The sequence below is a fragment of the Microtus pennsylvanicus genome, chromosome 10 (assembly GCF_037038515.1).
Source record: "Microtus pennsylvanicus isolate mMicPen1 chromosome 10, mMicPen1.hap1, whole genome shotgun sequence".
NCBI classification, from domain to species: Eukaryota; Metazoa; Chordata; class Mammalia; order Rodentia; family Cricetidae; genus Microtus; species Microtus pennsylvanicus.
In genome coordinates, this window is record NC_134588.1 from 109,560,753 (window position 1) to 109,585,978 (window position 25,226).

Genomic DNA, 25,226 nt, shown 5'->3' on the forward strand with positions numbered 1-25,226 from the left:
GTTGATCTTTTCAAAAAAAAAACACTAAAGCATTAATTTCTGTTCTTAAAGTACAACACAAATTCCTCAGTTCCTTTGGTGGGTCTTCGACTGCGACCAAATCTCTCTCCTCCTACCCATTCTATTCTTCTTCTAGACCATGTATAAGGTTGTTTGTTCTTCTGTTTGGATGTAGTTTAAACTATGTTCTTGTGACTCTAACCATTCGCACAGGTTTTGAATTTCATTAGCACGGGACAACACGCCAGTTACAAAGGCTGAACCAATGTCCACTGCTGAAGGAGGAGGTTAAACTACTAACAGCACCTCCCAAAAGGACCCTTACTGCAAAAAAGATGGCAACAATTCACTTTTCCACACGAGAGATCCACAATTTATCTACCATGCTGAGCACTCCTTGCCTAAAATGCTTGGAGCAAGAAGTGTCCTGGATTTTGGCTTACTCACCTATAAATGCCTATAATGAGGTGCTCTGGGCATCCAAACATGAAGTTCATTTGTTTCAAGAGTGCCTTACATACGATATAAAGGCAATTATAGTCATTATTTTTTTTAATTTATTTATTTATTATGTATACAATATTCTGTCTGTATGCCTGAAGGCCAGAAGAAGGCGCCAGACCTCTTTACAGATGGTTGTGAGCCACCATGTGGTGGCTGGGAATTGAACTCAGGACCTTTGGAAGAGCAGGCAATGCTCTTAACCACTGAGCCATCTCTCCAGCCCCTATAGTCACTATTTTTATTTCACTTGTTTGGACTGCAATCCATAAAGTCGGGTGTAGAACTTTCCACTTAAGGAGTCATGTCAGTGTCAAACTTTAGTGCTTTGACTTCTGGCTCCCATATTAAAGAAGCTTGATAAGATGTCTCTTTATCCTTAAAGACTGTGAGCTATAATCAAGTGTTATTCTCTATAAGAAAACATCCCGTATAGGATTTCTTTTAAACCTGTGTTCTTCACGTGCCCTCTCTGCCCCCTTTACAATTCCCAGAGACTGCTTGCTCAGATATAATCGGTTATCTGGATAAAGGAGTTCACTTTTTTAACTTGTTAGTTACATGTATGTGTTCGTGTGCAGATATGTGCACCTCAGGGCACGTGCCGGAGGCCAGACACACCCTCCTGGAGCTGGAGCTACATACAGGCAGCTGTGAGCTGCAGACACGGGGACTGGGAACCAGACTCCAGTAGTCCCACACAAGAACTGTATGTTTGAACCTACATCTTTCTCCCAAGTGTCTGAACTATCCAATATGGTAGCCAAGAGCCACGAGAATCACTACTTTCTCCAAGTCCTATAGTCAGGGCCCACGTCAACGAAATGGACAATCTTTCCAATGGGCGTCCCCCCTCCTTTTTTTTTTGGAGACAGAATCTCACTATGTAGCCCGGCTGTCCTGGAACTCACTCTGTAGAGGTGGCTGGCCTCCAACTCAGAGACCTATCTGCCTCTGTGTCCCGAGTACTGGGATTAATGGCATGTGTTACCAGACCTCACCCCATAGGATGTTTCCAAGAACACCCTTTTGGGTATGTTAGTTACAATACATACACCTCAGATCCTTGATCTTACATATCTGAGGAATAGAAATCTAGAGGCTTACCATTTTTACTATATCAGAATACGCTGATTCAACAATTACACCACGATTAGTTGAAACATACTCAACCAGTTCATTCAGTGTTGCTCTTTTGATTTCTTTGCTCTTCAAGTCTGAAACAGAGTCCATGAAATCAAACAGCACACAGCACTGCTGCAGCTTCTGGCAGAAGAGCTCCTGCTGCTCGTTTGAAGTGGCATCTACAAACAGAAAGAGAGAAGCTCTGAACAAACCAGCCTTTACACTGCTTTTGTATCTGTTAGCTATAACTCTGTAGAAGGTATCTATGTGCACACAACCCTCTGTGATCGAGGTAGATCCATGCATCGATAATCCTATCATGTACAGATTTATACGGGGCTGTTCTCAGTGCCCACAACCAATCACTGATTCTAACATACCTTTCTTTGATCTCCTCGATTATCTTAGATGCTCATCATCCCCTATCTAGATTTCAGTCAGAACTTGCTAATAATGCATGACTAAGTATTCGTTTCTGATTTATTATCTAAACTACTCTAAAAGTTAAAACTTTCCTAAAGGAATCAATACCATCATACTCAATAAGATTGCCAATAATTTGGAAAATGGAACCTCTGTATTGTGTCATCTGCTTATACCAAGTCACCTTTCAACACAGCCACGCAGACCTTTGTGGTTCCTGAAGAACACAGGCTGCTTCCCAGGCCCAGAATGCCCATTTCCCCACACCACTATCTGGGGACCCTACCCACTGGTTCCATTCCAGCCTAAGTCCTTAACCAGGGGTCTTCCCAATAGAAGTGGCACTAAGCTGGCTGGTGAACCCATCCTTTCTGAAGTATCTTAGGCTGTATCTCTGCTGCAGTATTTTTTGTATCATATGACAATTATGTCTTACTATTTTTAATGATCCTGATCTATGAAGTTACCCCAAAGCAGGAATCAAGTGTTATCTCACTATGCCCACTGTTCTCTTTCCCCGCTCAGAATAGAGCCTGGTGCATAAAAGGCACTTAATAAATATTTGCCTTTGCTCATGACAAAAACAAGGTACATTACATTGATTCTAAATGTATTTCTCCATCCAAAGCAAGTACCTATTTTATATAAAGAAAAAGATCTTCAAAAAGATTAAAATTTTGCCATAGATATTTACATTTTGTGTCCCCATGTGTGGCTGTATCTGAGTGTGTCTGTGTGTGTCTGAGTGTGCACAGAAGGGCCAGAGGCTGACATCAGATGCCAATCAATTTCTTCCTTGTGTTTTGAGTCAGAATCTTTCGCTGAGTCTGGACTTGCCATTGTGCCCAGCACTCTGGCCACCGAGTCCTCGGGACCTCCTGTCTCTGCCTCCTCAGCGCTGGGACTGCCGGTGCCTGGCTTCTGTGGGTTGGTAGTGGAAATGCAACTCAGGACCTCATGACTTCAGAGCCCATCTCAAAACAATTTCCCCAGTCCCCTATACATTCTTACTGTAGCAAAGTGTAAATGTTAAAAGACTGGCGTACTTTATAAAACTTCTGGCCTAAATGATGAAAATTACAAAATAAATGTTGACTTTGCTATCACAGCCATTTGTGTCTATGGCACTGAAAGCTTCGGTTCTCCATCCACAAACAATGCACCTACTGTTCTGTCCCAGAGTCAGCTGAGGTTCCCACCCTCAGACTGGCATTCAGAATTCATGGAAAGCTGATGGACAGTGAATAATGGTTTTACCACTGTTTTGGTAGTCAAGTTTTTTTTTTTTAATTCAATCACGTTTGTTTGTTTTTCGAGACAGGGTTTCTCTGTAGCTTTGGAGCCTGTCCTGGAACTTGCTCTGTAGACCAGGCTGGTCTCAAACTCAAAGATATCCACCTGTTTCCACCTCCCAAGTGCTGGCATTAAAGGCGTCCACCACCACTGCCCAGTTTATTCAATCACCTTTTCTGGAACTGCCCTGAGCGAGAAAGTTTTAAGATATCCTGTTTTTTAATGCAGCCCTTTATACATAAGCTATCTGTGCTCTGGAATGAGACTTTATATACTGTGGTGAATATGAAGCAGATCTGATACACACAGCCAGCAGTCAGGCCTTACTACCCTTGCTCCTTCCAAACACCAGCAGCAGAGCCTGTTTCATCTCCACTAAGTCAGCAACACCTGAATGACCTCGTCCTTAAATCTTTTGGAGTTTTTGATCCTTAAAGTCAAATGATTAATTTAATTACTAAATGACATTTCCTAACACTGGTACCAAGTTCATTTGTTTAAAAAGCTAGAGGACAAGACACCTTTGGTTTCTAAAAACTAACAACGGTAAACTTTTCGGAATACATATTGTGTATACCCACTCAAGAAGATAAAAGTCATTCTATGAACCCTTTCTCAACTCACAGAAAATCCCCATAGTTCTTTCAGTTACTCCTTTATCTTCAAAAACACCCATATACTTCAAAGACGTACTTATCTTTACTAAGTAGACAAATACATCTGTATTACATCTTAGTCTTGTGTGTGTGGTTCTGGGGACTGAACAACACAGGCATCACACATGCTAGGCAAGTGTTCTACCACTGAGCTATGTTCCTGCCCGGGTACTGCATCTTTAAAATAATTAGATCCCGTTATAGGGATGATCTGAGGATGATAGGTGCCACCTTCAGAGGCTGACTCAGTTCTCACAGTCTTAAAATAGTCTCTGAGCTTTTTTCTCCTTGATGCAGAAGTGAACACAAATTCATGCTTTATCCACATATAATCACCATCTGCAAGCAAGACCAGGTCACTCTGTCTTCCCACCTCCACTGTGAAACGCCATGTCTCCCATTCAAAACCTTAGCTAAAAGTAGTGGCTCACTCCTCTTTAATCCTGCAGGTGAAGGCAACTCTGAGAACGTCTCAGAGTCAGTGAATTCCAGGCCATCCTGGTCTACACAGTGAATCCCAGGCCAGCTAGGGCGCACACACACAGTGAGACCGGCCTCAAAAACAACACCAACAAAACTCATGCCCTGAAGCTACAATGTAGCAAGAAAGTGGCAGGAAAATGGTTTGCATTCAGAAGAAACTAGTTTCAGCTCTGATCCCCTGAATGGTTGAATACCCTCTCACAATGCTGGGTGGCTTCATGAAACCCCAAGTATTTGTACCAACCGTATATCCTAACCATATACTGTTTGCATTCGCTTAGTCATTCTGATTTTAATTATCCTAAGCCTCTCAGATTTTTGTTGGGGATAATTTAATAAAATTTTCTGGAACTGATGCTATTTATCTGTTTCAAATAGTGTTTTGTTTTGAAAATGCAATGTTCCCCACGAGCCCATGAGGTGAACCCTTGGTTGCCAGGTGGGCCAGCCTGGAGGAAGTGGGTCACTAGGGTCATGGGTCTGCAGGTGGGCCAGCCTGGAGGAAGTGGGTCACTAGGGTCATGGGTCTGCAGGTGGGCCAGCCTGGAGGAAGTGGGTCACTAGGGTCATGGGTCTGCAGGTGGGCCAGCCTGGAGGAAGTGGGTCACTAGGGTCATGCCACTTCTGCCACAACAATGCTCTGCCCAAGGGCGCGCCCCTAAGAAACAAAAACAAGAACCTTCCTCCCTTATTGTATCAAGTATTTTTGCCAGAGCAATGGGAGAACGAACACACTGTTGGATTTGAATCTCTCTGAAAACATATAAGCGAGCCATGAGTGTATATGGAGGAGTATTTAAGATAACAGGTTTGAGTCTGAGCTGTCCCCTCGGGCTCTTGTGGTCCACAGCTGCTGGTGCTGTTTCTGGGGCTGGGGAGCCCTTGGAATTAGGACCTAGACGGCAGAGGTAGGGGACTGGGGTGGGCTCTGGCCTGTATTCTTGGCTTCCTGCCTGCTCTGATGCAAATGACACCTGCAGCCAATGCCCCCTCCGCTGTGCCTCCCAGTGACAGACTGCAACTCTGAAACCACCAGCCGCAGCTCACACTTCCTCCCTTAGATGGTTTCTGTCAGGTGCTCTGTCACAGAGATGAAGAACGTTTACTAATACACTAGAGAGCTCCACTTACACGATAAAAATAAAAGCAATCCTACATAACCCCGCAGTAGTATTTTGACCCCCACTGCCCCCCCAAATATCTTACCAAGGAGAAGTTCAGAACTACTGTCTGTACGGCACATTCAACAGTGTCGATGTCTGCAGGTTTGTCTGCTGCCCAGGGGACATGCTATCAAAGTGCACTCATCTTCAGTAACATCCTCTGAGCTAAGCTCCCCGCCCCCCCCAAAAAACAACAACACCAGGGTTTCTTTGTGTAGCCTTGTCTGTCCTGGAACTTGTTCTACAGACCAGACTGGCCTAAGCCTCAGAGATCCACCTCCCTTTGCTTCTCAAGTGCTGGGATTAAAGGTGAGCATCATCATGCCCGGTCGGAATATGAGCTTTTAAATGCCCGTAACTTTTCCATTTTGTTATGACTGGAACTTGATTTCACTAAAGACTTTACAACTGCTGAAAAATAAAAAGAATCATGACGAGCAGGGGGACAGACACAGCTCTGAGGAAATGAAGCATTTCCTCTTGGAGACTTATTAGCTCACCTTCAAAAACTCCCCAAAGCCCTGTTAGGTCTTTTCTGGACTCTTCGAGGTTTTTACCACAAATACTCAACTTGAAGGTGACCTGGTTCATACCAGAAATACATCCTACAGTGTTGTTTCTTAGAGTATGGATTGTAACTGGGTCGCAGTATCATGTTGATGGGTTATGACGAGAGTTAAGCAAACAAACCAATCAGAGGTACCGCATGTGATTACACTGTTTTATTGCACTGTATATGGATCCTCAATTATAAAGCAAGATGTGCTTCATACGTCATTCTACAACATGTAAAATGCTACAATATCAGTGGCTAGTGTAGACAGAGACTGCACTTTGTTAATTACAATACTGTTTAGCCAATGACTCAGGTATATTCTAGCTATCTCTTACAACTTGAATTAACACATTTCTATTATTTTATACTTTACCACGAGGCTCGTGGTTTGTTAGCTCTTGCTTCTTGGGTGGCTATGTGACATCTGCCTCCTTCAGCAGCTATATGGTGTCTCTTTCATTCCACCTACTCTATTTATCTCTTCCAGCCTGGCTATATTCTGTCCTGCCATAGGCCAAAGGAGCTTTATTCATTAACCAATAAAAGCAACACATATACAGAAGGACCTCCCACATCAGCTGGAAGCTTTCGGCCTGCTTGCCCTCACTCATGCAGGGAGGTGCATCTATTCTGCTGAAGCATTCCTTTGCTAATTTAGAACTTACTTCTTCAGGACTCCAGCACAGGCGGGAAATCAGCCCTGTGGGCTGAACAACTACCATTCTTGGCCTGTCCTTCAGGAGATGGGTGTTGGATTAACTGAACCACAGCCTGTAGGCCACTCCAATAAATTCCCTTCCAACAGAGATTCGTTCCGTCAGCTCTGTTCCTCTAGAGAGCCCCAGTTCAAGGTAAACAAAATTCCACTGTGTCTGTGCTACATTCTTTGATTGACAGACACTGTTTCGGCTATTGTGAACAGTGTAGCAGCAGTAGACATGGGTGTGCAAGTTACGTCTACAATATACTGATTTAATAGTCCTTTGGGCACACCAAGTTATCTGAGAAACGTCCACACTAGTTTCCACAGTGGCAGCACGAGTCTACTTTCCCACCAGCGGCGAATAAGGGCCTTTTCCCCACAGCCTTGCGAGTATTTGCTGTTGTTTGTTGTCCTGACAGCCATCTGGCAGGAGTGAGATGGGCTCTCAAGACATTTTTAATTCGCATTTTCCTGATGGCTAAGGACACTGAGCACTTTTAAAGTACTACTGGCCTCTTTACTTCTGTTGAGAACTATGTATTCGGCTTAGTCCATTTACTCACTGGATGATTTCTGTGGTTAATTTTTGCAGCTCGCTTTATCTATTTGGACAACTCTCTAGTCTGACAGCAGATGGCCAAGATTCGCTTCTCCCTGTCCAGTAAACTGTCTCCTCACCCTGGGATCATTTCCTTTGCTGTAAAGAACCTTAACTTCACGTCATCACAATCTTGCCGGTTCTCGGGACTATTTCCTGGGCCGCTGGAACCCTTTCCAGGAAGTCCTTGCCTGTGGTGTATAGTAAAGGGCTGTACTCCCGGCCATTTTGAAGTCCTAACTACCTTAAGATCCATCCAGAGTTGATCAGCGTGCATGGTGGTCATATGCATCAGGTCCCATTCTCCTAGAAGTGAAGTCCAGTTTTTCTGGCACTGGTAAGGAAGCGATCTTTTCTTCAATCTCTATTGTTTACATCTTTGTCAAAAACTAACGGTAGTTGTGTTTTACACTAGACGAGGCAAAAGGCCAAGAAATGACTGCTGGTCACTTTTTAAATAATAATAATAAAAAAAACCAGCCTCAGATCCCTTGTATGAATCTTACATGGTCAATACATATTATTCTACCTATATATTTTAGAATTCAATTTGCCAATATTTTATTAAATATTTTTCAGTTTGTGTCCATAAGAGACAGTGCTCTGTAATTTACTTTCTAGTAATGTTTTCCTAATTCAGACTCAACCAAACAAACAGACACAGACCTATTGAAATTTCTGCTTCTTCTTGTGTCACTTTTAGAGAACTTGTTTACTTCAAGGAATTTTCCCATATCCTTTAAGATTTCAAATATAAGCACATAGTTTTGTATCTGAAAGCTATGCCACCCTAGGGAAAAGGTACTAACCATTACTATAAAACAAGCTTAAACTGGAGTCAAGTCAGAGGTCAACTTCCAGCAAGACAAGGGTAAGAATTCCTCAGACCTTACCTGCTTCCCCCAAATTTTAGTTTAAAACAACCATTTAGGCAAGTATGATAGTACATGCCTACAATTTAGCACTTGAGAGGCAGAGGCAGAAAGATCACCAAAGTTCAAGGCCAGCCTTGTCTACATATAGAGATTCAGGATAGTTGGGGCTATAGAGCAAGATCCTTTTTCAAAACAAATAAAGTTTAAAGATAATAAAACACCATTTGAAGACTCTATGAGTAGACCCAAGGACAAGCAGCAAGTGAGGAAACTCCTAAGAACATCTGTGAAAACTCAGGGAACGAGCTCATGGGAAAGCACTCATCTAATCTGAGCAAGGCCTTGGATGTGAGTCCCACGCCACAAATAATTAATGAAAACTCAGTGAGTAGAACCTGAATTAAGATGGCTCCCTTCACTTAGCACGGCAGGAACTCTCCTCAGAGACCGGAGGCTCCCTCTACCTCAAGCTCCTGGCAGCCTTCTTCAGGTACGGACTAGACACTGGCACATCTAGCCTGCTGTAGAGACTCAGCTCTAACCAAGAGCAGCGGAGAGGTGAAGGTTCCTTGGGCAGCACCACTAAGAGTATGTCCCAGTCACCCACCCCAGTCCTTTAGGCAAGCTAAAAGGACCTTAGGCTACTACCTACAAGTCACCCTAATAAAACTAGCTCTTCCTTCCCCTGGCACCCTTCAGTTTACAGGTGCTCTCAGAAAGAGCAGGGCTAGAATAGAGGGAACAGTAGAGATCTGTAAAAGAGGGGTAGCTTGGAGGAACCAAACAAGAACAAGATCACTGACATAAATCCCTTACAGCCTGAACTGAATTTGCTAAAAAACAGCTGAGCAGTCAGGTGAAAAAGCCGGACCGTAAGAGGTGGGGTACTGTCAGGAGAAAAGCCTATCAAAACTACTGTCTCCCAGGACGATGTGAGCACAACCAAAGCAATGTCTCTCTGAAGAATAGTATCAGGCTGAAAATACGGAGACCTCGCCCAGCCACCAAATGAACAAGCAATGATAACAACCCCAGTACTGAGGCCAGTACCCAATACATACTTTAAATGCCATTCACTCCCTTCTTACTTCCACTTCTCCCGCTCTGCCTGGAAAAGTACAGGCTACAGGTTAACAAGAAGGAAAGAATAATAACAAGGGGACAGCACAACTTGACTGCCTGTGAGAGTGCACAAGGCATTTAAGGAAATATGGTTTCTCAGTAGCCACTATTCAAAGGAAACCATGACTAAGAAGTGTCATGGCAATGTCATGTCCAAGAGAGAATACCAATAAAGAGGAAAAACACCAATAAAAAGAGAATGGAAATTACAGACTTGAGAAGTCTAACAAAACAAAAACTTCACTAGAGAGACTCACCAGAAACTGAAAGCCATATCTAGAGATATATCCAATCTTGAAGAACCGAAACAGGGCTAGAGAGATGGCTCAAGGTTTAGAGACTGGCTACTCTTGCAGAGGACCTGGGTTTGAGTCCCAGCATCCGCACAATTTACAACCATCCATGACTCCTGACCTAGGGAAGCCAGGATCTCTTCTAACCAAGCACACATGCATGCAGGCAAAACATTCACATTTAAAATTAAACACTATCACGATATTAAAGTGTTCAGAATGGAGGTACTGGAAGGAGAGGAAAAGGAGCAGAATAAAACATTTGAGAAAATGGTGACCAAAGCTGTGCAAATGGACCGACTAGTTCTAACCTAACATAGGATACATTGTGACTAAAGCTGTGCAAATGGACCGACTAGTTCTAACCTAACATAGGATACATTGTGACAAAGCTGTGCAAATGTAACGACTAGTTCTAACCTAGCATAGGAAACAGTGACCAAAGCTGTGCAAATGTAAGGACTAGTTCTAACCTAGCATAGGAAACAGTAACCAAAGCTGTGCAAATGTAAGGACTAGTTCTAACCTAGCATAGGAAACAGTAACCAAAGCTGTGTAAATGTAAGGACTAGTTCTAACCTAGCATAGGAAACAGTAACCAAAGCTGTGTAAATGTAAGGACTAGTTCTGACCTAGCATATCCACAGAGCTCAGCCAACTCCAAGCATCAGTTCAGGCCAGCAAGACAGCTCATCCATTAAGGTCCTTGTTGCCAAGCTAGAATCCAGATGGTGGAAGGAAAGAAGGGACTTCTGAAAGTTGTCCTCTGACCTCCACACGCACTCCGTGGTACATAGGCATTCATAACCAGCCAGTGCACACACAACAAACAACAATAAAAACACTGAAAAACCAAATGAAGGATAAAATCAAGGAGACCCATCAACTGTAGACTCAGTGCAGTGAAAGTACTTACAATTAAACAAGGACGAAATCTTGAAAACAAGATAAAACAGTTAATTTACAGGAGCCAAAATTGACAGGTGAATTATCAACCAAGAAAACGGAGGCCAGAATACAGACTCAAACTCAAAGGCTCAAAGATAAACGCTGGATCAAAAATCCTATGCCTTACAAAGCTATTTTTAAAAAGAAAGGAAAAAAAGACATTATCAGACAAAAAACTGAGTGATGGAAATATTCTAAAGCTGACTCTCAAGGTGGCACACATCTGTGAATACATTAAAACCTACTCAACTGTGGAGACGGGTGGCTTCTAGGGTGTGGATCTTGTGAGTCTCACGCCTCCAGAGCTGGCCTCAAATGAGTTGTGTAGCTGAGGATGACCTTGAACTCCTGATTCTCCAACCTTTAACCTCCAGGAACTGGGATCACAAGCACAATGCACCGGTCTGTTTGTGCGGCCCTGGTTATGTGAACCTAGGCTGTGCACGCTAGGCAAGCACTCTACCAGCTAAGCTCCATCTTCAGCCCTGTAAATTTTTCCTAATAAGGCTGATCCTAAAATGTAGTCCAGTCCCTCAAACACTTTCCTGTCAAATATCTGACATTACTGAGAGACAATAACAGTTTAATGATTGACTGTAGTGATGTCTCTGACCAAGTCAAATAAATTTCAGTCCACCAACTATAGAGAACACATGCTTAGATTTCTTTTATCTTTATAATATTAAATTGGATTCAGTAAAAAAAAATCTGTAGGGACTCATAAATAAGAACTCCAAAACCAAGAAATAAAATAAAGATATAGTAAAAATGCATGGGCTACACAGGATTGGTTTGTAGAACAGTTTGCCAAATCATTAAAACTTAGTGAAGTTGGGTGTGTTGGCACATGCCTTTAATCCCAGCACAAAAGAGGCAGAAGCAGGTAAATCTCTGAGTTCAAGGCCAGCCTGGTCTACACAGTGAGTTCCAGGACAGTCAGAACAAATGGTGAGACTGTCTCAAAAAAAAAAATTACTACAGTAACATGATTTAGAATTGGCCCTATAATATGGTATTGTTGGTACTGTCTCAAGAGCATCTCAGCAGAAAATCTAGTCGATATTCTAACACCAAGTTGAAGAACACAAGTTTTGTGGGTTTTTTAACCATCAAACTATTGGGTATGAATTTTGCAGACATTGCATGTATTAGCTATGGGTAGCGGTGGAGCTGGAGAGTACTGCACCTTCTCCAGGCTGCACAGCAAGAGCAGTGTGGTGGAACTTGTGGCCCTTTTCTCGGCTCTTGCGGCCTACAGATGTCAGCCCATGCATCTCTCTGTGCTTGTGGATGGGTGTGGTGATCCACTGGGTGTCAGAGTTCCTTCTGAGAGCTTTATGGGATGGGCACTGAGGACAGCCTCAAAGAATCTGTATGTGGGATCTTCACCAGCCTGGTAGTAATTCAGAGCTCTCAAAGGCCCACAGTGGTACTCAGCTCTCAACAGACTGAAGGAGCTGGGCAAACTCTGCACATGACATAACCTTGCTTGGTTCTGTATCCCAGCCCACAAGCTTTATCTGGCTGGGTGGGGTTTGGAGCCTTGTGTAGCACAGAAGAGACTGCTTCTTCTTCACAGCTCCTGGATGTATTTGTACACGCCCATCCTGGCCCACCTGATGGCTGTTGCCAGCAGAAGGGGAACTGATATTTGGGTAGCCCATTTTAAGCTGGCTTCTTCACCATCTTCTTTACAGTGTGAGAAACCCAGGTACAATCAAGTTATTTCAGGGGTTTTCATTTGTTAGTGCTGTATTTAAATATTTGAAAAGGTAAGCATCATTTGTAATGAGATAATTTTGCAAACCATATCCCCAGGTGCTGCTGCTCGTTTATTTGAAATCTAAACATCTCATATAGGATTCGTGCTACAAATTATAGAACAAACGCAGTATCCTAGCAACCCAGCACCACCATTCAGTGGTATGCCGAGGGTGTGGTCCAGAATTCTAATTTAAGAGACTGTCACAGGATATAGAACGTGTCACTTTTTTAGCAATACCCGAGAACATTAAAACAAAGAGCCTAAGCTAGCTTTTATCTTGAACTAGAAATCGGGCTAAGGCAAAGGAGCAAGGAAAAGACTTGTATTTTAACAAATGACTCTGCACTATGACTTAGTTAAGAGTCTGTGATTTCTTTACAACTGAAAACGGTGAGAAAAATTTATGACATCACACTTTAGGAAACTGTAACATGCACACTGTCGGTCTGGTATATGTAAGTGTATGTTAATCAAAATCACTGGACTACTGTCTAAAACTTAACAGCTTTAATTACCATTCAAAGATAATTGTATCCACAACTACTGTTATAGAAGTATACTGATTAGTTTTTATTCAAAAAAAATAACTGTAAGCTGGGTAAGGTGGCACATGCCCATAATCTCAGTATTTTGAAGGCATAGGCAGGAGAATGGAGAGCTCCAGGCTAGCCTGGGCTATATAACCCCATCAAGAAAGGGAGGAGAGAGGAGGAAGAAGGGGGGAAGTTAATTGCATATTATCTTTTGAATTTCAAATATCACGTCTGCTAAGACAGCCAGAACAAGGAAGAAAGATGAGCTACTAGATGTGTGACCCAGAGTCCTTTGGCCGTGGACGTGACGGTGCTGAGAATAAATGGAAAACTTGTACCATCTCCTTAATCTCATTTGACTACAAACCTGCTATTCACAAAACAACAGTATGTGGGACTTTAGCTAGACCTTTAGGGCCGGAGTGGGAAGCTGTGAGGAACTCTATCTCATGCTCAAGTCCACACAGCTCTTAAGGGGCCCCTGCCCCTGTGTGCAGAAGGTGCTCTGCCTACACCAGCACCGCAGTTCTGCACCCACTCCACTTCCTTTCACCATCGCAGACTGGCCCTGGGTGACGGTCAAGAGTGGAAGTCTCAGGATATTTCACTGATTTTCTAGGGAAATGACTTTAGCTGGACTTTCCAATAGATCTAGGTATAAACTCCTAAAACAAGACTTAGTACTCAGAATAGTTGCTGCCTCTCATTTAATAGTCGGCACTACAAAAAAAAAAAAGGATTAAAAAAAACTATTTCTGAACCAGAGAGATAGCTCAGCAGTAAAGACACCTGCTAAGCCTGACAACTTGAGGCCGATCCCCAGAATCAACACAGAAGAAGGGCCAACCCTCACAAGTTGCCCTTTGACCTCCTTATGTGTTCCAAGGCATGCCTGCGTCAGTGCACACATATGCATACAAACATATAATAAATAAAAATTTAAAAAAGAAGCCCTTTTAGTCTGTGTAATTTATCTATTTTTAACATTTATTTCTTTTAGACTGAGTATGAGATCTCAGCGTGTGGGGCAGGAGTGGGAATCAGAGGATGCTCCAAACGCAGATCACTAGGCTTGGCATCCAGCACCTTTTCCCTGCTGAGCCACCTCAACAGCCCTAGTATATGGAATTTATAACTAAGGTTTCAAAATGACCCAACTCAGAATTTCTAGAAATAAATACTTTATTCAGAATCAATCCAAATGGTTATTTTTCCTTTCAGAAAAATCATGCAGTTTATAATATTCTAAGAAGTTAAAGCATGGGGTGAACAACCTACAGTTACTCTGGTCCCACTGACATTAAATTTAAGGTTTATTCTGAACGGGGAATATTTTTTAACAATCTACAAGCTCTTAAAAAATAAATAAAGACACAAAGAAACGAGGTAGTTAAGAATGATATTTCTCACTGTGTACTCTTTAAATGAGTTTATTTCAGAAAACAATGAAAACCGAGACTCAATTATGACTCACACCAAGTATTATATCCTAAATTAGTCACTACTGTTCTAGAACTAAAAACACATTTCAAGTGTGTGCAGGGACATCCAGGTGATCACACCCCACCAGACATCAGCTACATGGTGTGTCGACCCCATCCATCGTGGCTGTCCTGTGGCTGGGTCAGCTAAGGAAAGTGGAGCTATTTTCCCCTCCCCTACTGCAAGACCAGAACTTCCCAGGAGAAGCACTTCCCGGTTACACCTGCTACTCTGGCTGAACTTTACATTCGAGCTAAGGCTTGTTCCCTAACCGCAGGCACAAACGCATCTGGAATACTACTCAAAGAGATGACACATAACTGTCCGATTTTATCTCCTCTGGAAACTTTGGGAGACTAAAATTAGTGAAGTGTTTGGTGAATTTTCCTAATTATGTCTCTATGCAAATCTCAGTTTTCTAGTCCTACTATTTCCAGTTTTCAAATTGGGGGAAATCACCAGGAAAGACAGTGATGCTGATGTGGCCACAATGCAAGGAAATTCCAAACTCTTAAAGACAGCATTTCCAAAGACAGGGAGAGTAGGTGCAGCATCCAGCTCTGGAACAGATCGCTGTAACTGGAGTGGCTGGAGGCTCCGATTACAATCTACCTGCCACAAATGTGCTGCACCAACAGTTATCCCATCATCAGGATTCATTCATAAAGCAAATGTTCCCAACTACTTTTAGAACAAGCTTTAGGCTATTTAAGGGCAGTGAAGACAGTGTTAGATAGTAATGGACCACTTGTCCAGCACCTAGGAAATCAGCAGCTTTCTCAGAAAATTCCCAACCACAGTCTTTCCTTTGCACTGAAGGGAACAATTCTACTTTGATGCAGTCAACATACACCCTCAGTTTAACATTACAGAGAAGGAATTAACCAACTGAGAAGACCAAACTATAAATGACCAACATAGAACACAACCTTATCTACAAAATGGTAAAAATGTTGGTGTAGCTACATAGTACCCCGTTAATGTGGTGGTCTGAATGATGGCACCCGTAGGCTCACAGGCTGAAATACCAGGTCCCCAGATGGTGGAACTGTCTGAGGTTTGGGACGTATGCCACTGGGGGTGGCCTTTGAGGTTCAAAAGCCTATGCCAATCCCAGAGAGTGTTCTCTCTCTTTCCTCTACTTCCCTCTCCCTCCCTGCTATGCCTCCTACTTGCAGTTAAGATATAAGTTTTCAGTTACTGCTCCAGCAACATGCCTGTAAGCAAGGCAGAAGTCATGTTTGTGCTAGCCTGAGGATCAGAGTGTGAAGCAAGTCACTAGTTAGCCATAGAGGCCAGACAGTGATGGCTCACACCTTTAATCCCAGCACTAGAGAGGTGGAGACAGGAAGTGATAAGGCTGGGTGGAGAGAGGAATGTAAGGCAGGAGGAGAGAGGAGCTCAGCAATCAGTCTGAGGACTTGTGGAGACAGGAGACCCCATTCGGTCTGAGGATTTCACAGAAGAAGAACTAGTGGCTGGCTGCTCTGATCTTTCAGCTTTAACTCCCTAGTATCTGACTCCAGGTTTTATCATTAAGACTAACTAGAAATTGTGCAACAGGCAATGAACTCTTAATTCTCTGAAACTGTAAATTCCCCATTACCTCTTTCTTTTATAAGTTTGCTATGTTCGTGGTATCTCTTTATAGCAACAGAAAAATAACTAAGACAGTTACTAAACATTACAAAATATATAATTTATATAAATATATACGATATAAAATATATATTAAAAAATGTTAACTATAACATGATAGAAAATGTTTTTCTTTAGATGACTTAATAAAAGCCTTTGCTTCACTATTTCCCTCAATAAACAATATGGCAGGCTCTAAATGCTGTGTAGGAAGACACATGTTAACAGATTTCATCCTGCACCATGTGTACACAGAAGACCAATGGCTTAGAAATCCAGTTATGGACAAGTCCTTCATAAGCAAAATCCGGGAGTCTTAGCAGGCTCCTGAAGGTAGCTGCATTGGTCACAGAACTATCCAAATGGGCACTGTTACTGTTCGAGTCACACACAGGGTAGGTGAGATGAGCCAGTGGCAAAGGCTCTGGCCTCCAAGCCTGCTGACCTGCATTCCATCCTGAGGACACACGTGGTGGAAAGAACCAACTCCCCCAAGTTGTCCTCTGACCGTCACACATGCATGATCATGCACACACACACACAAAAATATGTGCAACAAGAAATCCAAAGGGCTTTTTGATATTCAGAACTGCATTTCTAAAAGCATCCCAAATTTACAGTTTACAAAGTAGAACTGACCTTCCATCCCTACTGGGTTCCTTTCCCAGCACAGTCCTCAGTGGCAGCGACAGTCAAGTGTCCAGGATAAAGCACACCTCAGGACGACCAGTTCTTCCTTCAAACAGCTAGCAAGCCCTACCTGTGAGGTACATGTCAAATAAACCTTTTTGCACGTCTGCAGATTAACCATTCTGGATGTGGCCATAGCATGTCTTAGCTAGCCTTAAAAACAAACCTCCTGACTGCCCCTTCCTTTCTTAAAACCTTGCTCTGTTCTAATCCATTCTCCCTTCTGCAGCTATAACACTTATTTTTCAAGATTTTTTTTTTTAATGCACACGGGTGTTTTGCCTGCATCTATGTCTGTCCACCACATGTGTGCCCGGTGCATGTGGAGGCCAGAAGATCCTCTGGAAGTGGAGTTAAGAACTGTTGTTAGCTACTATGTGGGAGCTGGGATATGACCCCAGGTCCCGTGGAAAAGCAGCCTGTGATCTTAACTGCTGAACCATCTCTCTAGCCAATATTTAAATGAATAAATAAATATACAAATACACAGAAAGACACACATCTATGTCTGCCAGACTGTATAAAAGAGTTATTCTTACTTACTGACTGTGCTTATACAATTTCTACTTCATCTTTACCCGACAGGTATCTCAAGTCTATCAACCCTCTCAAAATAACCAACGACACCAGAAGGAAGATTATCAAAAGTATGGAAACTTTTAATTTTTACTTGACTCACCCACTTTTCTGTTGCTATCTGCTCTACCTACCCACTTACTAAGCCTCTCCTTGGTCTCTCTCGCCTCTAGATGTTGGTATGCTCTGACCTCTTCTCACTCTACAGATTTCTACTGAGAAGCTGCTTCAACTTCCATTGCTTCAAAGGCCACTGAGCAGCTGAAGACTCCCAGACTGCTACCATAGTGTACATGTAGTCGGCTCTAGGCCCAAATTAACTTTCCAACAGGGCCACTTTAACTTCCCGCAGAAGAACGATTGCTTTTTTAAGCCTAGCACAGGGGACTCACACCCGTAATTTCAGCACTTGGAAGGCTGAGGCAGAGCACCATGAATTTAGGCTAGCCTGCACTACAGTGTGATCCCATCTCAAAACAAAAACAAGATTTTTAAAAAGCACTAACTACCAACAAAACAATAAAATTGTTATTTTTCTTCTCACAAATCTGCTTTGTCTCTCAGCAAACTGTTTTGGCTGGTAAGGTGGTGCATGCCTACATTATCATTGCTCAGGTGGCTAAGTAAGGAAGGGCTGTTGAATCTGAGGTTAGCCTGGGCTACCTACAGACAAACTGCTATCATATACCTACTAGCTGTTCATCCTTGACTTCCTTTCACCAAGTCCTCTGCTGAGACACTACCCCATCTCCATTTAGGAAGGCTATTTTTGTATTTCATGTCCAGATTACAATTGGAATCCTTATTCCCATCTCCCAGAATCCTCAGTAGATATAAATGCAGTATAGTACCCGTACCCATTCTTTCTTTTCTGGTTTTTCAAGACAGGTTTCTATGCACCTTTGGAGCCTGTCCTGGAACAGCTCTTGTAGACCAGGCTCGCCTTGCATTCACAAGGCCTCCTGCCTCTGCCTCCCGAGCGCTGGGACTAAAGGCCTGAGTTGCCACCTCCGGCTCTGTAACATTCTTTAACATAACACTGAAAGTAAGATAACTGCTGTTCCCTTGTCTTCTCTAAGAACACAAAAGCTGGGGCTGGAGAGATGGCTTAGCGGTTAAGAGCATTGCCTGCTCTTCCAAAGGTCCTGAGTTCAATTCCCAGCAACCACATGGTGGCTCACAACCATCTGTAATAGGGTCTGGTGCTCTCTTCTGGCCTTCAGACATACACACAGAAAGAATATTGTATACATAATAAATAAATATTTAAAAAAAAAAAAGAACACAAAAGCTGCCAATCCTCAAATGCACTGTGTTCGACTGTGGGTCACACATCCTGTCCAATGGATGGGTCTTCAACTCCATCTATCTTAGCCCAACACCTAGCTGTTTGGTCTCAGTTGATCTCTTACTCCAGGCAGGTTTCCTTTCTCTCTCCTTCCATAATAAACCTAGGCCAGGTCTCTTCCACAATTCCCTGACAGGTCAATACTTGGCAAACTGATTGAAACTTCTTAAAGTATACATTCTTTACCCACTATAAGATACTAAATACAATTAATTTCAAAAGAAAAAGCATTTATTGTTTTATTTACCTAAGTAACATTTTAATCTCCACAATGGCTCATGTAAAATTTAAGTACCATGGAAAGCAGAGGGAGAAAAAAAAAATTGTACTAGATTTTTTTTTTTTAAAGCAAAGTTCATATCAGGCAAGAAAACTCTTTTCAAAGAATGGTAGATGTAAGGGTAATTCTTATCGGACACATAGTTCTGCAAAAGTTTTATCTTATTTTACTTAGAACTTCAACAGATATTTATCTTTACAAGCCTATCTGAAAAATATGTTTTAAAAACACATCCAGCTCTGTTAACTTCAGGGTTATAAAAAAATCTGTCATATTTTGCACTTTTATCAATTTTGACGAAATAACTAATAATGATTTCAAATACTATTTGTCTTCTGGTAATAACTATAATTCTAGAACATCCTTTATCAGACGAAGCATACAATGGCGGGGGCTCTAGTTTTGACATTTGGTATTTGAATTTCAAGTTCTAAGCCCAGTTATTAAAAAGTTCTTATTTCAGGCACCTAGTCACTGCCTATACTACTTTTATTCCTATAAGATTCATTGATTTTTATGTGAGGAGTGTTTGACTGCATGTGTGTATGTGTACCATGTGCACAGCTAGTGCCCCTGGAATTACAGACAGTTTTACAAGAGCAGCCGGAGCTCTCAACCACCGCGCCCTCTGCAGCCCCCGTCTATACTGTTTTCAGAGACTCTCTGGTGAGATGACCAGAATGATGTTTATGTAGAAGAAGAGTGAAATTGGTTCCCAAAGGAGGCTCGAGAGAAGGATTCCTGAGACCCTCCTGCTCAGCACCTCACAGTGGACTGAAGGGGAAGCAGTTTAGCTATTCCAGGACTGCGATCCCAAGGAATCTCTACCGTTCAGTATCCAACTCAGAGACAGGTTCTCTCGGGTCATGTAAACCTACAAACTACAATACAACAGGCACGAACAAATAAAACCCAGTAAGTTTGTTTAAGGAAATGTGAATCAAAATGACAGGATTTCTAAAATTCTTCATTACTCACTCAAAAAGCTCACATAAACAAATTCCTTCAGGGAAGAGTTCAAAAAGATACACATGAAAAATAGTTCTGTAACTGCTTATTAGCCAATGATCCTGCTCAGACAAGCAGAGTCTGTTTTACACAAACCCAGCCTGTCACGTCAAACTTTCAGCAATTAGGTTTCTTGTTACGTAATAATGCACTAAAACTAATTATACACTTTAAATCTATTTCTTTTATTTCCTTCAAGGACATCCTCATAAATTAAGGCTGCACCTCAAATTTAGAAATTAATATAAACTAGCTGGGCATGCTAGTGCAGGGGCACAGTAATGAAGGGGCAAGTTAGTCCAGGCCTGGAATCCCATCACTTGGGAGAAGGGGGGTCAGGGGTTCAAGTCCACTCTGGGTCTGTGGTCAGTCCAGGCTACAGCATGAGAGCCTAGTATACACACACACACAAAGAGATAAAAAGAAAAAAATTAATATAAGCTTTCTCACTTTATCCAATTTTAAGCACATGTAAGTCCATATCTAAGTCAGCCCTGCATGACTTTTCCACACAACTGTACACACTGCTTTCCTAGAACAATCGGTGTTACACAGCTCACACTATGTTGAAATGCAAAAGCAAACACCTTTGTTTTAATCCAGTAGTTACTCTGTTCACTTCAGCAGCACATGTACTAAAACAAGAGCCAAGCCAAACCCGTATTTACTCTTCACTATCAAAGCACTAAGAAATCAGAATTCATGTACTTAGCCTGAACTGCTTTAGGCATAAATATGTTAAAACAAAAGGCAAATAAAAGAGAATGAATCTCTGACAGTCAATACCTAATATTCTGGGGAAAGCACTATCAATGCAGGAAGGTAGGTGACTAAGGTAACCAAGGCGAATTTCACCAAAATAGCGACTGTGTCCACATGACATTTAGCACACTGCATTTGGTACTATTAGGTTTTTTGGGGGGGTGGTGTGGGAGATAATGGCATCCACTTTTGCAAAACAAAATTTACCATTTCATCCTAGGGAACATTCACCTAGAACAAACCAACAAATGCTAGTGTTATTCAATGCGGTCAGCAGAAAGGCCAAAGACAAATTAGGAAAATGGATTAGAAGTGGCTCTAGACCCTCACTGATACCTTTCACACAAGATTAAGTTAAACATCAATATGAAAACTCTCGCAGGGCAGTGGTGGTGCACGCCTTTAATCCCAGCACTCGGGAGGCTGAGACAGGCGGATCTCTGTGAGTTCAAGGCCAGCCTGGTCTACACGAGCTAGTTCCACGACATGCCCCAAAACTTCACAGAGAAACCCTGCTTCGAAAAACAAACAAACAAAAACTAAACAAAAAAAAAAACCATGAAAACTCTCTGAAAGAAAATACTTGGTACAAAATAACTATAAGGCATGATCCAAACAGTTACATTCAACAGACAGGTCCATTATGCAGTCTTGGTTGGACTGTAATTTGCTATGTAGACCAAGATGGCCTCAAACTCTCAGAGATCGGTTTGACTCCAGAGAGGTGGGACTAAAGGTGTACACCACCATTACATTTTATTCAATATACTCAGTAGATAGAAGACATCAGTTTGATACACCAGAGTGACTGCCATTATCACCTATGATTCTGAAAAACTGGGTTAAAGCTAGGCCAACCTCTACCATATGTTCTCAATTCTTGCCTACTCAAATCTCAGCTTTAAAAAAAAAAATGAAATAAAGGTCTGATTACCTGGCACTGAATGACAATAGTTGGGCTTTCATTTAGGTACATAAATAAATAAAGCAAGATCTAATAGAATCACCTCATCATATGAAAACTCCAGACGCTAACAGTCTCCCCTTTAGAAGGGCAGCTGATCAGCCGGCCATAGAGGGCAGCAGAGCTAAGAGAGTGAACTGTGAGCACCAGAAATGAAGGGAGGGCAGAAACGTTAATGGGCTGAGTAAGGAGCCCTGAGGATCAGAGGGAAAGACAAAGCTTCAATTAATGAATTAAACCAGCAGATGCTGATACTATGAGGCTTGGCCCTGACTCCTATCTGCATCTGAGAATCACCCTGGGAGCTTTAAAAAATAAACATGCCAGGATTCCACCTTAGACCAGTTAATGCTGATGGAGGAATGAGGGCCAGGTGTGGGTTCAAGTTTTTCAAGTGTGTAAGAGGACTATGTCAATACATAAAAACAAAGGTAAACTAGGCCCTGCCCCAGATGCTACAATGTTAAAAGCTAAATTGGAAAACAAAACAAAGCACACACAAAAAAATCTACTATTTCCCAAATGTATTATGTTGTAGCTAAACTTTTGTCTCTAAAACTCAAAGGAGCCTAAAGAACAACTTTCATAGTGCCTTTATCAAGGAGACTGTTATTCTTACAGGTGAAAGCGATAATAAGTTCACAGGGTCAAAGCTAGCCTCAAGCAGCTGTGAGTCACCACTGAAGCGAGAAGACAATTCAGATCTGCTATTTACAGGACAGTGCTCTGCCCCAATGGTATCACCAATTTGCTAGATATATTTTCCTGGATTATCACTTTACTCAATTAGATGCTTCCAAAAATAATCAATAATTAAATTAAGAAAGACAACCAAAAAAAAAAAAAAGAGAGGAGGCGAGATATGATCCTAAATAGGAATTCTGAAGATGTTAGCCTTCAAGGAGGAAAGATTTCCTCATGTGAGTACTAGAACTAGACACTATATTTAGCAATTCCTCTAAGTATATCCTTAAAAAGTAAAAAGAAAAATTAATTATGTCTTCTAAGAGGGACATGACAACAGTCAGAAAACAGTCCTAAAATAACGTTGGAAGCCACTGAAAACACTTAACTTACTCAGATGAATTTCAACTTTACCTTATTACAAAAGTTTTGTGTTTGGATGGAACAATAATTTGTGAATATCCAGTTAAAAGCTAAACAAGTAGTAGTAGCGAATCCCTCCCCAAATCAGGACAACTAGAAAACGAATTAAGTTATAATTAACTCAGAAGACCACATACCTGGACAAAACAAGCACACACATTTCCCTCACTGCTAAGCAAGCCCCTTCCAACAGCAGCAAGGCTCTGGCCTCAGTTCTTCAGAGGTCAACAGGGAAAATGAATGATTCTCGGGAAGTTCTCTACCTCATCTTTTTTATTCATATTTGTATGACGGTTTGTCTGTGTACCACTTATGTGCTGTGTCCTCACAGGCCAGAGGAGGGCACTGGATCCCCTGAAACTTCACAACCATGTGAGTGCTGGGGTCAGAATCTAGGTCCTCTGGAAAAAGTCAGTGCTCTCAACTGTTGTACTATCTCTCCAGCCCCTCTCTACCTCAGGAGTTCAATCTCAAAATCAGTTTCTGTTCCTTGCTGTTTACTGACTATTCTAGGAGAAACACAAATCTGTATAATCATAACGACCAGATCCTTTTTCTTGGTAAAAACTTATGGCTCCGGGCTGGAGAGATGACTCCTGGAGTAAAAGCATACTGCTCCTCTTGGAGGACCCCAGTTCAGTTCCAGGAGGATCTACCACCTCTGGCTTCTGCAGACTCCTGTACTCACATGCACATAATGAAAAATAATATTCTGGGAAAGTTTATGTTTGAGTATTACTAGTAATTCTTCATTTAAAATATTTTAATTTGGATTCCAAACACAAAAGGGATGAGAGCTAGCATTCTTACATTATTTCATTTAATCCTTCCAATCCTGGGAGACAGTGTTATTCCCACTTTACAGATAAGGAAAATAACTCAGATCAAAAACTAACTTTTCACCTTGAACTAACCCCCTTGGACCAGACTTTCTCAACCATACTACTTCAAGTTTGTGTAAAATGAATTTACGCCAAAGACACTGACATTTGACCAGAGTCCCCCAGTCAGATGAAGCACCATCCTGATAACCCAGCCTAAAACTATCCTTTCTAAGCCTCAATAGCCTCCTAAATAAAGTTACTAGTATCAACCAAAGAAAGATATTTGTGAAAAGACACCGAGCCCTAGACTGTCAATAACAGCCTAACAGCACTGCCATGGTAGGTCTGAAAAGGCAGAAGACAAGGGTTAACGATATACCATTTTGGGCTGTTTCCAGTTGTCATGGACAACACTGGTTTGTGTTGTTTTTCTGAAGATAAATACTAAGATCTTATACACATGTAAGGAATCAGCTGTTTTACCAGGCCAGAAATTTAAACCAAAACAGACTAAACACACTGAATGTGCTTTAAAAGCAAATTTCCTAATGGTTCATGATCATCAAGTTACAGGTGAAAAAAGTTACATTCTACATGAATATAAGTTCCAAGGCCATAAAAATGATTCCCATTTAGTGTTCCTAATTTTACTTTCTAGCACCTAGCTCTCAGGGGAACTCACTGTTTATTTTGAACATTTTCAACATTAAAAAAAAAATCATGCAACCCACTCATCTACGTGATTCTGCAAAAATAAACTGAAAAGGTTGGGTTATTTTGTTAATCCTTACTCCCAGTCTGCTTTTAAGAAAACAACTTGGCACCTGTCCAGCCCAGATCCCTTGGACAAAGTGTAGAGTAAGCAGGTTGATATAAATATAAAAAACATCTGGGATGCCCACGGATATCTGAATCACTCCACAGTACGACTGTATTTCAGAGCAGGAAGAACTAACTCTCTTTCATACTAAAGGGTTTTCTGGTGTTGTTTTTGTTAAACCCACAAATGGGGGGAAAATACTATTGACAGAAAAAAAACCATACAATACTGTGGTATCCAGGGCACTGACAAAGAACCAAGTAAAACAACTCAACTTCGCAAAGCATTTTAACAACTTGAGTGAAAGTAGTTTTCTGTTTGAGGGTTTTATTTCCAAGTGAAGATTTATCTCCTCAACTGGATCTGCCTGAGTTTACCATGAATAATACCTTGAGCAATAGAACACACGCAAATATCTGAAATCAACCTAGAGTTTCAATTTTCTCTTTTTTCCACTACTGACCAAATTCTGTACATAAAAACAACTATGGAACCCACAGCTTTCCGAAGCAAACACCATCTAACTTAGAATATGATTCCTGATTCTAAACACTTGTGTCGGCTTTAAAAATAAAGCCTATTAAAACTGCATCTCTTGAGACTAGCCAGATGTTTAAAATTCAATTATTAGGTAAGAACAGTAAGTACAACATTAAGAACAAGAATAACTCACTTGAGCAGATTAAATAT

The 25,226-nt window shown here is 41.7% G+C and overlaps 1 protein-coding gene across 1 annotated transcript in view; it reads right to left on the reverse strand.

Annotated features, from left to right (window-relative positions):
• The window catches only part of Ppp2r5a (protein phosphatase 2 regulatory subunit B'alpha), a 46,276-nt gene that overhangs the window by 19,515 nt on the left and 1,535 nt on the right, over window positions 1-25,226 (reverse strand). The window contains exon 2 of the mRNA XM_075989485.1: window positions 1,609-1,805. Within this exon, the coding sequence (XP_075845600.1) occupies window positions 1,609-1,805 (197 nt within the window). The remainder of the gene's footprint in view (window positions 1-1,608; window positions 1,806-25,226) is intronic.